General features: G+C 48.7%; 1 protein-coding gene across 8 annotated transcripts in view; it reads left to right on the top strand.

The window, feature by feature from the left end:
* Nucleotides 1–17,008, top strand: part of EIF4G3 (eukaryotic translation initiation factor 4 gamma 3) — a 153,311-nt gene that overhangs the window by 61,974 nt on the left and 74,329 nt on the right. For 6 of the 8 annotated variants that reach the window (XR_010375859.1, XM_064470416.1, XM_064470413.1 and 3 more), the window contains exons 4-6: nucleotides 9,877–9,972; nucleotides 11,354–11,467; nucleotides 15,186–15,218. Coding sequence is in view for 7 of the 8 variants with exons in the window: in XM_064470416.1 (XP_064326486.1) it covers nucleotides 9,877–9,972; nucleotides 11,354–11,467; nucleotides 15,186–15,218 (243 nt within the window). In the remaining variant the exon portion in view is untranslated. The remainder of the gene's footprint in view (nucleotides 1–9,876; nucleotides 9,973–11,353; nucleotides 11,468–15,185; nucleotides 15,219–17,008) is intronic. The other 2 variants (XM_064470411.1, XM_064470412.1) reach the window with 2 other exon arrangements.

Raw genomic sequence — 17,008 nt, 5'->3', positions numbered from 1 at the left:
GATAGTTCACAGGAGTAGGGTGAGAATATGCTTTTATGCATTATTTGAGAGGGCACTGTGCAGAAAAGCCTGAAATGAATAAATTTAATAATTTAGGCTTCTCCAACATCATTTGTAATATTTGCAGATGAGCTGGTTCTATATATTACAGGTACTACAGGGTTTTTTCCTACCGTACTCAAATTATTCACATTATACAAGTCATTGCAGACAGCAGCTTCGAAGTCTGCTGTGACCCTGTTCTGCTGACTGCAGGGCACGCCAGGAAAAAACCCCAAAAGATAGATTTGAATCATCTAGTTACTGAAATAGTAATAAAAATCAAGTCTATTCAAGAGAAATCCTGGAGCTGAGTAATGTCATGTTTGTGTTCAGATGCAGGAACCATCCAGGGATGGTTGTAGCACAGGTTTCCAGGTATTGTAGTGACATTCTGTTCTTGCTGAGCCACTCTCCATCATCTTTGAAAGGTTGTGGAGGACAGGAGAGGTGCCCAAGGCCTGGAGGAAAGCAAATGTCACTCCAGTCTTCAAAAAGGGCAAGGATGACCTCGGGAACTCTAGGCCAGTCAGCCTCACCTCCATCCCCAGAAAGGACATGGAACAGTTAATTCTGGAGGTCATCTCCAGGCACGTAGAGGACAAGAAGGTTATCAGAAGCAGTCAGCATGGATTCACTGAGGGGAGATTGTGCTTGACCAACCTGACAGCCTTCTATGATGGTGTGACTGGCTGGAGAGATGAAGGGAGAGCAGTGGGTGTTGCCTGTCTTGACTTCAGTAAGGCATTCAACACTGTCTCCCATAACACCCTCACAGACAAGCTAAGGAAGCATGGGTTGGATGAGAGGACAGTGAGGTGGATTGGGAACTGGCTGAACGGCAGAGCTCAGAGGGTCATGATCAACAGCACAGAGTCTGGTTGGAGGCCTGTAACTAGCGGTGTTCCCCAGGGGTCTGTGCTGGGTCCAGCCCTGTTCAACGTGTTCATCAGTGACCTGGACGAAGGGACAGAGCGTCCCCTCAGCAAGTTTGCTGACGATACCGAGCTGGGAGGAGCGGCTGACGCACCAGAGGCTGTGCTGGCATCCAGCGAGAGCTGGCCAGGCTGGAGAGCTGGGCCCAGGGGAACCTCATGGGATTCAGCAAGAGCCAGTGCCAGGTCCTGCCCCTGGGGAGGAACAACCCCCCGCACCAGCACAGGCTGGGGGGGACCTGCTGGAGAGCGGCTCTGCTGAGAGGCCCTGGGGGTGCTGGGGGGCAGCGAGGTGACCCTGAGCCAGCACCGGGCCCTTGGGGCCAAGGGGGCCAGCGGTGCCCTTGGGTGCATGGAAAGGAGTGTGGCCAGCAGGGCGAGGGAGGTTCTCCTCCCCCTCTGCTCTGCCCCAGTGAGGCCACATCTGGGGGGCTGCGGCCAGTTCTGGGCCCCCCAGTGCAAGAAGGGCAGGGAACTGCTGGAGCAAGGCCAGGGCGGAGCTGCCAAGGGGATCAGGGGCTGGAGCATCTCCCTGGTGAGGAAAGGCTGAGAGACCTGGGCTTGTCCAGCCTGGAGAAGAGAAGGCTGAGGGGGGATGTCATCAGTGCTTATAAATATCTGAAGGGTGGGTGTCAGGGGGATGGGGCCGGGCTCTTTCCAGCGGTGCCCAACGCCAGGCCAAGGGGCCACGGGCACAAGCTGGAACACGGGAAGCTCCCCCTGAACATGAGGACAAACCCCTTCCCTGTGCGGGTGCCAGAGCAGGGGCACAGGCTGCCCAGAGAGGCTGTGGGGTCCCTTCCCTGGAGACATTCACCCCCCGCCTGGACGCGGCCCTGTGCCCCTGCTCTGGGGGTGCCTGCTCACGCAGGGGTGGGACGGGGTGAGCTCCAGAGGGCCCTGCCAACCCCCGCCATCCTGGGATTCTGCGATTCTGTTGGTACAGGTCCGAGGCAGGGGTTTTTGATGCGTCGAGGGTACTTCACTCCTGCGAGATTTCTGTGAGCTCTTTCGGCACTTACTTCTCTTTCCCCACTGGACTTTATTACCTGTACGTCCAGCCATTGCAGGGGCTGCTGAAATGGCGTAGGTGTTATGGTCTTATTGTGCATTTGTCACCGAGGTGGGTGTTTCTAGCTCGATAACATAACCCTGAGCAAAACTGAGCCTGGAGGGGGTGACACTGGGGCCTCATGTGGCTGTTCTGGCTTCTCATGGTGTTGATTTGTGAGTGCAGGTGCATTAAAAGATCTAATTCTTTGCTCTCTGAGCTCTTCCCACAGGTTGCTAACTCCATGGTGAGGTAGCTGAATCCCGGGCATCTCCAGAGATGCTGCTGTTGAGAGCTCAGTAACTCGGTTTAAAAGTATTTTATTTTGTCCATTGCCAACCTACTCATTTTAGGTCAAAAGCTGCTTCACCCCCAGTTCAGTCATCTCTGCTGCAGGTGCTGCAGCCCCTGGGAAAACGGCAAGGGAGGCAGCAGGAGCAGGAGCCTCCTCATCCCTTTCACTTGGTGCTACCGGTGTTCCTAAGTCAGCGCCCAGATGGAAAAATGAGCCTTTCGGTTGCCGTGTGTCTTGTAGGCTGTAGCTGTAGGAGATTCTGGGGCTGTTCTCGAGTGCTCTGGCTGTAGCTGTTCTCTCTGCCTTGCAATAATGCTGCTTTTCATATCAGATTTTTTTTTTAAATCTTGCCGTATTTTGGAAGTTTTAAACGCTTTCACAGCCACTTGAAGCCAGCAGCGCTGCTGAAAGGGCACAGGAGCGGGAGCAAGCTGCTTGGGTTTGGGGGAAGACGGGACAGCTGCTTCTACCGACACCATGAGTTCGTGCTGATACAAACCTTTTGTAAAATCGAGGCCATTCAGAAACCAAACCTTCAGGAAAAATAAAGGTGCTGGCTTGGTAGGAGGGGCAGTCTAAAGACCTGCTGCACCGGTGCGCGCTTGCCTGCGGGCGAGTTTATTAGGTAGAAATGAAGGTACAGGTTTTAAATTATAATCCTCTTAGTTTTTACGAGCTGAATGCTGAGAGATTTGTGCTTATTGGGTACCGCGCGGTTGCCGTCGTTGAGGTAGTACAGTGATCTGATTCCAGGCTGTGGGAGGGCAGAGCAAACCCAACTCAACAAATAAACGATGATTCAGAATTAAAAGCCGCATCCTTGCTGGCACCATCCTTCCACGCTTGTGAACCAAGTGACAGTTTATGCTGCTGCAGGGGATTTCTTCACCTGGATCCGAGGCCAAACTCCTGCTGTCCAGGCCAGTGACCCAGGGGAAAACTTTCTAAGAGGTTCTAAGAGCAGCCTCAAGGGCTGGTGCGTCAACACAGCCTGTCCCACGTACCCTGTTGTGGTTTTCCTTGAGGAAAATAGTTCAGCAGCTGGAAGGAAAAACTGAGCCTGGTTGTTAAAAATGGGGATGAAAAGGAAACAGTGCAGTGACGTGCAGGGATCTCGCCGATGCTTCTTGTCGTGCTCTCTCCTGCACGTCGCTCCAGGGGCAGCTGCATTTTGTGTCGGGCAGCTTATATAAATAAGGATTTATAAATTCAGGGACAGGACCCTTCAGTATGAAGTACACTGAGCGCTACTCTTAAGTGCCCACCTGGTGTGGCTTTCATGAATACCGAGCATTTCAGTGGGTCGGTGAATATCTTGGTAAAAGATCACTGCGGTGCAGAAATACATTTACATCCAGAGAAACGTGTGGCTTTTTCTGGGGGTCATTTGGGGGCAGAGATGGATCTTGCAACAGTTTTGTCCTAGCTCCATCCAATGGAGCTTTTTGATATTTTGTGTCTCAACATAAACTGGTTAAAAATCTCTTTGAAAGTCCATGTGGTGGCACTTCTAGTAAGCGTTTATCTGGCGCTCCCCGTTTGCGGGTGTAGTGACCCGAGCGCTCAAATGAGAGATAAACTGCTACCGTGAGGTATCCGGTGGTTTTTTTAAATCCTGTGTGAGAATCACGTTGCTTTTTGCGGCAGCCACACAGGGAAAACGACCTTTGGGGTTGCTCCGGGATAGCCGAGGGCTCCCTGTGGCCCCAGCACGCTTCGTGTTGTTGTAAAATGTTTTGCTTACGCTGCCACGTTCCTCCCAGAGAGATTAAAGCTTTTTGCTGGCACTCAGCAGAGTTTCAGCCCGCCCCGGACAGGAACGCGATCGTTGCGTTGGTGTTACTGGGAATTAACTGGAAGTCCGAAGATTTTCTCACTCAAGGTCACAGCGATAGCGATGGTAATAGAGCGGCAAGCTCCTGAGTCACGGTCATGTGTTGGAACTACAAGACCATTTCTCCTCCTCGTATGTAACTTCAGTAAATATAGAGCCAGCCGAACTTCTGCCCTAAGTCAGGAGGATTCAAGAAACAGCGACAGGGCTTAACCCCTTCCCACGCCAACCCAGACACGCTGCCGAAGGCTCAGCACGCGACACCTTTCTGCCTGGGGATTGAAGAATTTTGGTGTCCCCCCCCCCCAAAAAAACCCAAACCCCAACGACTTCCACCGGCTGCGGGAAGCAGAGGGCTGCGTGACTCAGCTTTTTCTGAACCTGATGTGTGTACTTTGCCTGTTTATTCCCAGTACAGTCAGTACCGAGGGAGTCGTGTTACGCAGCAGGCTCAGTGTTTATTAACCAGCTCAGGAACCCATCTAAGAATAACTTTTTTCATTTGTTTTGTTGGTAGTGATATTTTTTCCCCCCCCAGCGCAGTCAGCAGCCCAAGGTGGAAACTGCGCAGAGAACGGAGAGAAAGGGCTTTCCCCAGCAAGTTGCAGGAATACATAAACACAGGGCCTTCCCGCCACGAACAGCCACGTCTGAAATAGAAAATCACCAAGACGAAAGCGTTAAGGGAAGCAAATTGCTCTGCCTCGAAAGCGGGGCAGCTCGGCAGCCACCCGTTCTGTTCCAGCTCGGGGTGCTGCAGCTATCCGAACTTCAGGGATTTTGGTGCCAACGTTTAGATGCTTCTGAACCAAAATCTTTATACAGAGCAATGTTTGCTTCCCTGCCTTCCCCTCCGTGGTAGGTTATTTAGGGGATTTTGTGGAGCATTTCTTCGCTGGTCTCTTCCTTTGCTCACCTCACCCTCAGCATTTCAGCCACGTATTTCCAGCGTGACTGCATGTGACTGTGTTACTTTGTGTACCTATTTAGATGCTTGGCACAGAAAAAAGTCCTTTTGACAGATGAGTAGATGCGATACTTCTAATCAGCTGACGTGTCTGAAAAGCAATGGAGTGCTGTGATTTTTTTCTGTCAGCTGTTTTGATAGTTTATTTATCACATGAACTTAAGTACCTGCAAAAATTTATAAAGCGCTTTCTTTCCCTCCCTCCCTCCCTCCCTCCCTCCTCCCCCCCGTTATGGTTGGAACACAAATACCAGCTAAGGCACGCCTCCGCCTGGTTTGAAGCGTGCTGAGCAAAAGCATTTGTTGTTGTGTAATAGTTGTGAAACGTGCTTGTTTAGGTGATATTTGTTGTCTTCAGTGGGATTTGCGTTGCACTCGTTCCCCAAGGCTGCAGTTGAGCTAGCACCCACAGCGGTCGCCTGGGTTAGAAACAGCACTGGCTGTCCAAAATTTCCTTGTTTTGATGGCAGCTTAATAGCAGAAACCTTCAGTGGCTCCTGTTCAAGCCTTCATATGCTTTTTTCTTTATTTATAACTTAATGCTATACTTATTCCGATAGGGTTTAAATACAAAGCAAATTTAACACCAAATTGCATCATCCTGCATTTGCCTCTCAGCCCTGCCAGCGTCAGGAATGACATCTGTTATCAGTGAGGTGGCTGTCTTTGGCACTGTTTTCAAAAATGCTTGCTTTACGGTCTTTCTGCTAAAACTCATAGTTTTTTAGGGTTACTGATAGCTGCACTTCCTTTCTTTCGAATTTCCTTTTGCTTGGGTGATTAAAAGAAAACGGGCTGTTCTGGAGGTGGGTGAGGACTTTGGGGGTATCAGGGAAGTTGTATCTGACTTAGGCTTTGTTCTGCTGCGTGCAAATCAAGCCTGAAGAAAATGTGTTTCATGAGCCTGGGAGAATAGCAGCTACAGGGAGAATAGCGGCTCTTTTCCTCCCTTTTCGCTGAGATGCTCTGGGAGCAGCAGTTGAAACCGCCTGGGGTAAGGTCTCCAATCCTGAACCGCAGAGCTGGAGTCCCAAGGAGCTGGTGTCGACTGGCCCGTGTCCATGTGAGTGTTCATAATATTTCCTGACGCAGTCGCCTACCCTGCGTGCCGCTGCTGTCTGGGAGGGTATGAGAGTAGCACCAGGACCCTTTACGAGGTGCGTGGACTGACGCAGAAAGCCGCCGACCCTCCAAGGGGAGAAGCCGTGATCTCACGTTGGGCAGATCCCAGATGCAGAGGGGCAGCAGCAAGGTACTCCAGACGCAGGACTTCTCTAGGTTGTGGATGAAAAGCTACCAGATTTCCTTGCGTCTCGTTAGCGCTCGGTTACTCTACGCCCTGCTGTGGTGTCGTTACATACATGGTACCTACTGTTTATTGCACAGCATTGCCATGAACAGCTCAGGCAGAATCACACTTGTCAAATAAAACGGGAAAATTTTGATGCTGCATCTGATACCTCAAAAAAATTAGAAGGCTTCTTGCAAATTAGTTGTTAACATGAATTGGAGGTTTTACCGGTGGTAAGATGGGAGGGAAGCACTGGCTGGAGAGGGTTAGACCAAATGAGCTCCAGGAGAGGAAGGGCAGCAGAAAACCTGCCCTGCTTACCTGCCGGAGGCTGCTGCTTCCATATCAGGAGCCAATTAAAGCATTTAATTGCTCTTTAACCAGAGTCCTTGCTGCCATATTGATATAAACTACTACAGAACAACATTTTTCAGCCAAATACCAAGTGTGCTTTGGCATCCTAGATCACAGCAAAGATCTAGTGATACACTTGGAGGCGTACATTTTTATCATCTCTTTGACCCAAAAAGCCATGTGAAAATCAGGTAGAAAATAACAGGACGTCCTGCTTAGTTAGTTTGTGTAGTAGGAACGCTGTCCTCAAGCGTCTGTGTATTCGTGTTTAAGTTTTGCTCTTTAATGATCAGTTTGAGTGTGGTCCCAAAGGAGGAGTAGGAGGTATTGCAGCAGTAGGTGTTTGGGATGGCACTGGTTTTGGGCTATGCTCAGCCCCCTCATGCCTCTGCCACGTGTTGGGGGGTGGGGTGGGTGGGTTTGCTTGGTGGTTTGGGGTGGTTTTGTGCTCAGGCGGCCAAGGAGGCCAATGGCATCCTGGCTTGTATCAGGAATAGCGTGGCCAGCAGGAGCCGGGCAGGGATGGGGCCCCTGTGCTCGGCCCTGGGGAGGCCCCACCTCGAGTGCTGGGCTCAGGTTTGGGCCCCTCAGGACAAGAAGGGCCTGGAGGGGCTGGAGCGTGTCCAGAGAAGGGCAGCGGGGCTGGGGCAGGGTCTGGAGCACAAGTGTGCTGGGGGGCGGCTGGGGGGGCTGGTGGGGTTTAGCCTGGAGAAGGGGGGGCTGAGGGGAGCCCTTCTCGCTCTCTGCAGCTGCCTGAGAGGGGCTGGAGTGAGGGGGGGGGGTCGGTCTCTGCTCCCAAGTCACCAGTGACAGGACGAGAGGGAACGGCCTCAAGCTGCGCCAGGGGAGGTTTAGGTTGGATATTAGGAAAAACTTCGTCACCGAAAGGGCTGTCAAACATTGGCACAGGCTGCCCAGGGAGGTGGTGGAGTCTCTGTCCCTGGAGGTATTTAAAAGAAGGGTAGATGTGGTGCTGGAGGATACGGTTTAGTGGTGAACTGGGCAGTGATACGTCAGCAGTTGGACTCGATGATCTTAAGGGTCTTTTCCAACCTTAACGATTCTATGATTCTTTGATTTTTCTGAGACTAGAAAATTCCTTGGTCGGGTTGTTTCTAAACTGTATTTTCATTTACCTTGTATTGCATTTTGATCAGCAGGAGGTCAGGTGGGGATTTTATGTCTAGGGATGAAAAAGAATAACGCAGAGAGGCAGCTGTCTCCTAGACGCTCTGCGAGGCACAGGACAGTGGTCAGTGGGTGCTGGGGCACTCGGTGGTAGATGGCTTTCAGCAATCAGATGTACTAAGTGCTCTTCCAAAATAAGACATGTTCTTGCTCCAAAATCATCCTACCTTTGCTCATACTGAAAGGGCTGAAGAGGCTGAGCTGTGGGTAAGGTCTGTGCCTGCTGTAGGACTCAGCCTGGGAGGTGAGAAGTAAATACATGCTTTACCCGATGCCATGCTATTATGCCCACTTCATTTGGTAAGAAAAACTCTTCTTAAATTGTTTTTTTTACTTAAAAGCACACATCCTTCCTCTCGTAAGGGCTGATTGATCCCCCCTTGGAAGCCAGAACATGCCTGATTATACTTGGCGTTATTTGCTAACTCAGACTTGGAAATTTTGCAGGTTTCAGGACTGAGTTTCTTTCTAGAAACAGTACATTTTGTGTTGTTTCCGCACCACTTCCTGAGCCTACAACAGGCGCTCCTTGCCTAAAACAGAGCTTCAGGCCTTATGCTGGATCACTAGTCTTGATGGCTAAAGTTTTATAAGCTTCTTTTTTCATTCTTCAGTACAAGCAGGTTTGGCCTACCAACTATAACTTAGTTTTATTGTTTAAAACTTAATTATTCAAATCAAATATAGCTCAGTTCACATCAAAGATAGCCTGAAACGTGCCTTAGGGCTGGGGCAGTGCAACCTCTTCCCTCAATCCCACATTACAGACCGAAACAGTCTCCTTTAGACCTGCCCTTGAATCTTAATGCAGGGGCCATGAAATTCAGAGATGAGAAGGGATTCTCCAGCAAGGCTTGCGGTGTGAGTGTACGGCAGTTCTGTCTACAGAGAGGTATTGCAATGTTTTTAAGCATATCCTGTCCCATAATCTGTGAGGTGAGCCCAGAGACCTTCTCCCAGAGGAGACCCAAGAGCTGATGAGCTCCTTTATTCATCGGGTAAATGTGATGGTGTGTAGCCAGGAGGGGCTGTGGGTGCCGTCGGTAATGCCAGTAGCCAGAGCTGGCACCACAGGGGGTGGACAGGGAAGGGGGAGGAGCTGAGGAGCTGGAGAAGCGGCTTGCGATGGAGTTGTGCAGGAGCTACAAGGCAGCACGTGGAGTTTGGGCTAATTCCTCTTGAAAGCAAAGGCTGTTGCAGGCTTGTGGCTGGTTTTTATGCCATTACAATAATGATTGTGGGTTTTTTGTTTGTTTGTTTGTTTTTTAAAGGTAAGTTATAATTTTTTGTTAAAAATTGGAAAAAAAAGGAAAAGGTGCTCTGAAAAGTTACTTCTAAATATCTTGTTAAAATAGCTAATCAGCATAATGCTACAGCTCCAGTTTATTGTTACTTTGGGCAAATAACATGAGGGAGAGCATCTGGCTGTATAAATTGTTATAGCCCATTGAAATCCATGGAACTATGAAAAATTTGCACAGCCCGTGGTTTGCCTCACATCTGTAACGATTTGGGGCCATTTCGCTGTGTTACAAACGCTTTGAAGCAGCAGCAGCTTGCATTAAATGTATTTGAGCTTGTTTCTTGTCGGCAATACCTACAGTTCCAGCTTTCTGGGTTCAGAGGAGGCTTTTGGAGCGTAGGTGGCCGGGGCTTTGGCCAACGCAGGGTTTCAGTGGCACGGTGTTGCGGTGACGTGCCTCCGCGCTCTGTTTTCCGCCGCGGCACTCGGGCAGCGTAGGGTAGTGTTGGCAAATGGTTTGGGTCCTTGACAGAGGCAGCTTTCTCCATCGGAGCCACCTATGTCGTCTTTGTCTCAGTGTTAATCAGCAGTCCGTCTGATAACGTGGCCAGTTGCTCTCTTTTGGGATGAATCATTCGATTTGCTAATTTTTTAATTGACTTCTCTTGTTCCCTGGCAGGCTCCTTACCCCTCAGGACAGAATGCAGCTCCAACCACGTTGGTGTACCCTCAAGCCCCTCAGACAATGAACACCCAGCCTCAGACCCGCTCACCGGTAAGGGAGCCCATGTTTGCATTATCTTAAGTTCTTTCTTCCTCGTTTGGGTATTTCTCTGTGTGTATGTGTGTGTCTGCAGCACTGGGCCGGTTCTCTGGAAAGCCTGTTTTACTGAACTGGAAGCACGTTCCACATGGCAAATCTTGACTGAATTTTTCAGACACTGTCCTGGTAGGATAACTTTCCTTTTAAAGTGGCTTATTGGAAAAGAAGCAATGGAGGGATCCTCATCTACGTTGAAATAACACGATTTATTTTTAGCATAGTTGCTTTCAGGTTCACTTCATTTTAGAGTTTAGATTCATTACCGGAATATTCTCTTTTCTTCATATTTTTTTTTCCCTTTAAGGAAGTATTTTGTAAACTGAGACACCAAAGATCAGTAAACGAAAGCGATTCTCTGCAGCAGCACTCAGTCTCCAGTGGCCTCTGGGCATTGCTTCTGAGTCAGTGCCACTGGATCAGTTCTAACCATTTACAGGCCTGGCACCTTGTAGGTGCTCACGCATTTAACGTAGACCTTCTGCGTACCCAGATCTTTTTGTGCTGAGCCCCTTTTTCATCCAACTTCAGGTTTGATTGTCCTTCGTGATCTTTTTTTTTTGTGTGTGTGTGTTTTAATACTGCTCTGCTGTTGTAGGACTTTGGTTCCCCCAAACCAGGCTCTTTTTGGGGAATCTCCACTCGTAGCACAGTTCCCCGCGATGCTAGGAGACCCTCCTAGGCCATCAGATGCTTAGCCCCAGCTTCTGGAGGCACGGTAGCTTACCATCGCGATGTCTCAAGCCTCAGTCAGCCAAGGGAGCAGCAGCCGCTGCGCCTCTTGCAAATCCACATCCGCGTCGTAACACTTTCAGGTTACCTATAGAACCACTACACCGTTCCCAGCACTCTTCTCTTTTTAGAGTAAGATGAACGCTGCTGAAGCGCGGCAACTGAAAGCCTCCGAGACAGAAGTCTTCTGTTTGTCCACATAACAGGTATATATATATATGCACACAGGGCAAGCTTTTCCCCCGTGTGCAGCCGCACCGATGTGCTTGCCCTGCTTCTGGAGGTTTTGCCTCCAGGAGATTCACAGGAGGGTTAGTTCTGAGGCCCGTTAACCTCTGTGGTGATGAACGAGCCAGTTAACGCCAGTTTTGATACGTTTCTGTGATGTGGACAGCTGTGAGTCTGTAAGCGGATCCCCCCCCACCTCCTTAGTCCCCTGTTCTGATCAGTAATGTGGGATACTGATGGTAAAACCCCCTCTTTTCTCAGTAAGTATAATCATCTTTATCTTTTATTGTTGAAAAGCGCAAATAAGTTTATATGGTTAGAACTGGAGCAAAAACCTGACTGAAGAGCTGCATCTCTAAACCAGTTTTTTTGACAGCCCAGCAGAACAGTGCCAATACATTGCACAGACAACTGGAAGAGGAGGAAGGTTTTGGAACAGAGTCCGGTTTACAGGTCCCTGGCTGGAAGAGGCTGGATAAAATACTGCATTGTAAGCAATATAACAAACTGTACTCCTTCTTGCAGGCAATTGTGCCGATGGCACTTTTTATTTCTTTCTTTCTTTATTTTTTTTTTTTAACCCCATCATTTTTGTTGGCTGATCTACAGAAATGCACTGATTTTTGCTGCTTTGCTAAAAGCATGAGCTACCGTGGCAGTTTCTGCCAGGTTAAGTGGCGACGCAGGGTCCGAAGTTGAACTGCAGTTGGGAGGGTCTGACCTGGTGTAGGACAGAGCAGGGTGACTTTGGGTTTGTCGCTCAACGTCTTCAGGAAATCTGGCCGCAGAACGCATCAAATTGTAGGGCTTCGGCTCTGTTATTGAGGAGATACCGAGTAGGAATTTGTCTGCAGTTGTCAGCCATTTTTCTATTATTTTTGTTCAATTCTCCTGTGTGCAGTTTTTGCCATCCGCTCTGCTAGCGACCATCTCCGCGCCCATCACTGAAAGCCGCACCCATAACATCTCATTCCACCTCCCCACCCCAAAACAAATGCAAGACTAGCCCGCCCCTGAACTACTCTTGCATTTTGTTCTGGGTTTGATTTACTTTTTTTTTTTTTAATTATTTTTTTGTATTTATTTTTTAACCTTTTTTTTTTTTTTTTTTTTGGTGGGGAGGGGAGGGTGGAGCGGGGACGAGGAAGGCGGCAGGATGTCTTTGCCATCCCTAGGCTTCTGTAGCACAGTCCCGTCCGTCACGCGGCTGGTACGGCTGGTGTGGGTAGGTAGGCTGTCGCACTAATGAGGTTGATCCTAACCCCGCTTCCTCTAGCAGCCGGAGCTTCCTTCATCCCGTTTCCGCATCCAAGGGCCATTGGCAATTGCACGGTTCAGGCTTTTCTGTTCCTTCCAGGACAGCTGCCTTTGCAATCCAACTGGCTTCATGTTCTCTCCCCATGAGCATCGTAGCATCACTCCGATAGCGGGAATTTCAAAGTGCAGCTCCAGCTGGGGGAAAGGAAAACGACATCAGAGTCGTTCAGCACTACTGAAAATTATCCATTAGCTCTTGCCGACGGCAGCCCCGAGCACCAGGTGCTTTTAACACCACCTGTCCAGTTCCAGGAGGTCTCCCAAACCCCCTGTGACCGGAGAGGGCGTCTGAGCGATCCAGAAGTGGTTATTTTCAGCGAGGCTTGAGGCGTGCCGGCAAAACACCAGCAGATAGAGAACACGCCCCGCTGCCCGCAAAGCAGTGAGCAGGACCACGAAGAGCGGGGGTGGCGGGAACGTTGGACCCGGGTCTCGTAAAGTTTTCCTTTCTATCTACTGCCTTTGTCGGACAGAGGGGAAAAACCCCCAAGTGTCTGTTTTAATCCGAGCCAGCAGTGACTACAGTTTGTTCTGTTGCTTACAGCTACCAATAGGAATAAATCCTATCAACCTGAATTATTTTCAAAAAAATCTAAATTAAAAAAAAAAATAAAAATCAATAGCCAATGGTGACCAGTGCAAAACAGATTAGGGTATTTTTCACTAACTTTGAGGTTTTACTTCTTTCTTTCTTTTTTTCCTTGTAACACATATTACTTTCCACCATGGGATTTACTTTAGCTTCTTAAGAAATAAGCTTCCAGCTCTTGTTTTAAACACAGCGAGAACAAATCTTTTCCGTGGAACAGTGATAAGAGAGGTGCTTCAGCCCTGAAATTAAGCAACGCAAGGTTTTTGCACCCCATCATTCTCCTTTTGATTCATTTTTCTCATTGCTGTGCAACACGGAGTGTGTAGCCCCAGCGGAAAGGCTGGTGTCAGCCCTTCCAGGGTAAGCTTTATTCCCTTTTCTCACACACAAGACATTTGAACTGCTTTTGAGGAGTTCTTCCGTCAGGAAAATAAGGACTTGAAGTGCATTCACCTCCCAAGACTCGTCCAGGGGCCCATTTCTCATCGCTGTAGGACCCGTCGGCAGAGCCACTGCCCTCTTCACACCCCGAGCCCTGGGAGGACGCTGAGAGTCTTTGAGTGCTTCTGTCCTGCGGTTGTTATTAAAATAGAAAATTTAGCTCTTTAGTCGTGCAAGATGATCATGCTTTGCTCTTTTTTTTTTTTTTTCTTTAATGTAAGGCTTAGGGAACGTTTTCAAGGGTGGGAAAACGTCGCTGAATCAGTGCAGGTCATTCTTTATAAACTCTTGTACTAGAAATAGTCTGTGTGTGCATATTTTCTCGTTTCTGAAGGTTTTTATGACTTTTCATCCAAGTGTCACAATGAGGTGAAGGTAGAAGGGATATGTAAACACCGGTATTAGTAGACTAGTTCTTGGAAATCTTAAATATAGGCAATTAAAATTAAAATAAAGGAGAAAATCAGCTGGACCAGCGAATATTTATACTTTGCTTCTCACGTCTGATGGCATTGAAATAGCTGGGAGGCAGGGCTGGGAGTGAACCCAGGGCCACTTTTTCTTACTGGAAAAAAAACCCTCTTAGAAAATCAATAGGTAATAGCCAGTTTTGATCACCCTCCTCAGGCAGAAAGTAAAACGTGCTGAGTCCCTGTGGTATGAGTTCGCAGAGGTGGACCGTACCGCGTGCTTCGGCACGTGCCGTACGTCACTAAGCCGTCACAACTAGCAACAGGTAGAGGCGTGCGGTGGGTAAAAAGCCGCCATGGGGTCTAGTTTCATTTGCTCCGTTTAATTATTGGAGCTATTATCAATAGATTTATCTGCTCTCGTCGTGGAGCTCTGCTGATTACACTGAGAATTAAGAGTTTAAAGCCCCAACTCGGCTTCTGGAAGAGGATACCTTGTCATCTTTATTTCTATTTTCCATTTCTTGCATTCATTTTTATTTCTATTTTAACAATCAGTTACTTATTGGAAAATGCTTTTAATGTTTACCGAGCATGTTAAATTCTGATTACTTTCCTCCGTGTGTAACCCAAGTGGGTGGGAAGCGATTTAGTAGCCTGAGCTCAGGGCTGGGAACCAGGAGCTCCTGTGCTGCAGCCGAGCTCTACCGCTGATGCCCTCAGCTCCCCAGGGCCACCACGGGCTAACGTGTCTCTGCTTTCAGATGGGGGTGACAAATCCAGCTCATTAAGGAGGGTTATACTGTGATTGTTATGGGGGGAAAATAAAAAAGCTGAAAACGAAACTGCACTGTGTGTACGTGCAAAGAATCGCTGATCTTTGCCTTGCAGGGAATTTCCCGCGGCCCCCTCGCCGGCAGGACACTAGCTGTGCCTACCTGGCTCCTAACTGCTCTCCAGCCATGAGTCTCCATCCTCTGCTCCCACCAAATACTTGGAACGGCTCTGAGTCCAGCTGCTTTAACCATTTACCTCCACCTTAAACAGTTTAAAATCTCCACTGCTGCTTGTTTTAAGTTGGTTTTTGGGTTGGTTTGGTTTGGTTTTTTTTTTCCTTTTTTCCTTCCCATGCAGGATTAAGAATGCCTGCATTCATACACTAGAGTGCCTTTAAGATAACTAGCAGCTTTGGCTGTTTACCTCCCAGCTCTCGAGCAGCACACTTCCCCCCGTAGCGATGTTCACTCGTTATATCTCAGTACCTGTCTGTCACTGTCCTGCAGCGAAGCTTTTGACTGTTTTGTGGTTTGTTGGTTTTTTTGGTTATTCCTTTTTTTTTTTTTCCTTGTGGGTTTATTTTGCATAGAGTGTGACATTTTGGTTTCGTTGTGGTGTTTCTGACTCTTTGTGCCTTTCCTTTTGTGTTTGTTTCTCCCGCCTTTCCTCAGTTTGCAGCGGGGCCTCGACCTGCCCATCACCAGGTACAGTACCCTGCCCCTTCATTCTCATCCTAAACTAATCGGCTGGGGGAGGCGGGAGGTTGGAGGTGGGTCACCCACTAACTCGGAGCGAAGGCTTGCTTCGGAACCAGCCCCGTTACAGATACGAGCGCGTGCGTAACCCCGCTAACAAGCCGCCTGCAGCGCAGAGTAACGCTTTTAACTCTCAGTTGGTGCCACTGCCCTCGTTAACCGCCCCCACTTAACGCCTTTCCTTAGGAGAGGAGAACCTGTAGAGATCGCTGCCAGGTACTCCTGAGGCTTGGTTGCCTTTTCAAGTCGCTAGAAACTTTGTCGAATATTTCCCAAACCAGTCGGTGGATTAAATTGCCTGAGCTGAAGATGGCAACGAGAACCAGGTGTTCTCAACTCTGAGAAAAATCCAACTTCTCAAACTCAGAGCAAGGCAAAAATGACTTTCCGATTCATGCGTTTCTTGTGTGATACGCCTGGTTATCTGTTATCAGTACATTGCCTGACGTTGTTTTTATTCAATGTATGAAAGCCAAACATTTAGGAATCTTTGTAGTATTCCTGAGGCATGCCCTGGACTTTGTAAGGAACCACTTAATTAAAGAAGAATGAAAATTAGGAATAGCTCTGGCTCACGAAGCTCATGGGCTGCGCTTGTTAGGGTGGCAGAAATACCCCGAGGACGTCTTCAGTGCCAGGACAGATGCACAGGTCCCGTCTGTCCTAGTCAGGGTGTCTGGAGTTGTCTGTTCTATCAACCCCTACGTTCATCTTTGCCAAAACCTTTTCCCCCTGGGGACTGGTTTTGCTGCTTCTTGTCGCTGTCGGGGAGGCGGAGGTGGCGCAGATGGGTGGGAAAGAGGCCGAGAGGCGTGACAAGCGGAGGAAAGCTTTCCTGGATTTGGTTGTTTCCGTATCACTCTTCCTCCTCTTGGCTTGGAAGGAACAGGTTGTTTCCACCAAGTTAACAGGGAAGAAAAAAATCCCATTAACTCCAGCAATGTCGGGGCAGGGGCTTAAGTCACGGAAGGTTTGTTCCAGGAGAATTCTTTTGTTCTCAGCTTCGCTCCTGTTAGTCTGAGCAGTTTAATACTGTAGAGACGAGCACCTGTGGGAAAGTACTATCTGAGGAGAGCAGGTAAGTGTGTGAAGTGGGCACCGACACCCAAAAGAGCTGATAATCTTTGTTCCTTCCAGCTCAGAGAGCAGCAGGGAGGCAGGCATCCTTCCAGAGCAGGACAGAAAAAAAGGCTTAAAAAGTAGAATGAGGCATTTGCACTTGTTTGCTCACAGGCAAATGTCATGTGAGAGAGAGAGTTGTTCTTGTGCGTGGCGAGGGATGTTTGCGGTGTGACCGGGCGACGCAGGGAACGCGGAATTAGTATCTTGTTTAGATACTTTCGTTCTTGACCTCAACTTCAGGTCTGTGTTTATATGACGTGATACTGAAAATGCATCGCTGTTCGGAAACTCGGTAGTTCTTTCACAGGGCGTTACTACAGGCAAATGATATATTCAGTGTGAGCCATTTAATATTCTCATAAAAATTACTGAGCTCACTGTGAGCTGGTTTTGCACCACGAGCCTTGAGGCAGCGCAGCCCCGGAGGAAGCGGTTTCAGCCCTTGGTGGTTTTACTGGTACGACTCTACCACCATCTGTCACAACTTGATTTAAAACTTTCTTTTGGACCCAGTTATGACCCTGCCTGCAGGTAAAAACTTGTGGTTTCCAAGTGTTTTCCTGATTTTATCACTACATATTTAACTGGGCTGCAGTTAGATTTTTGACTCGGTTACA

This window comes from Phalacrocorax carbo, chromosome 20, assembly GCF_963921805.1.
Source record: "Phalacrocorax carbo chromosome 20, bPhaCar2.1, whole genome shotgun sequence".
Classification (NCBI taxonomy): domain Eukaryota; kingdom Metazoa; phylum Chordata; class Aves; order Suliformes; family Phalacrocoracidae; genus Phalacrocorax; species Phalacrocorax carbo.
This window is presented reverse-complemented; position numbering and strand designations above follow the sequence as displayed.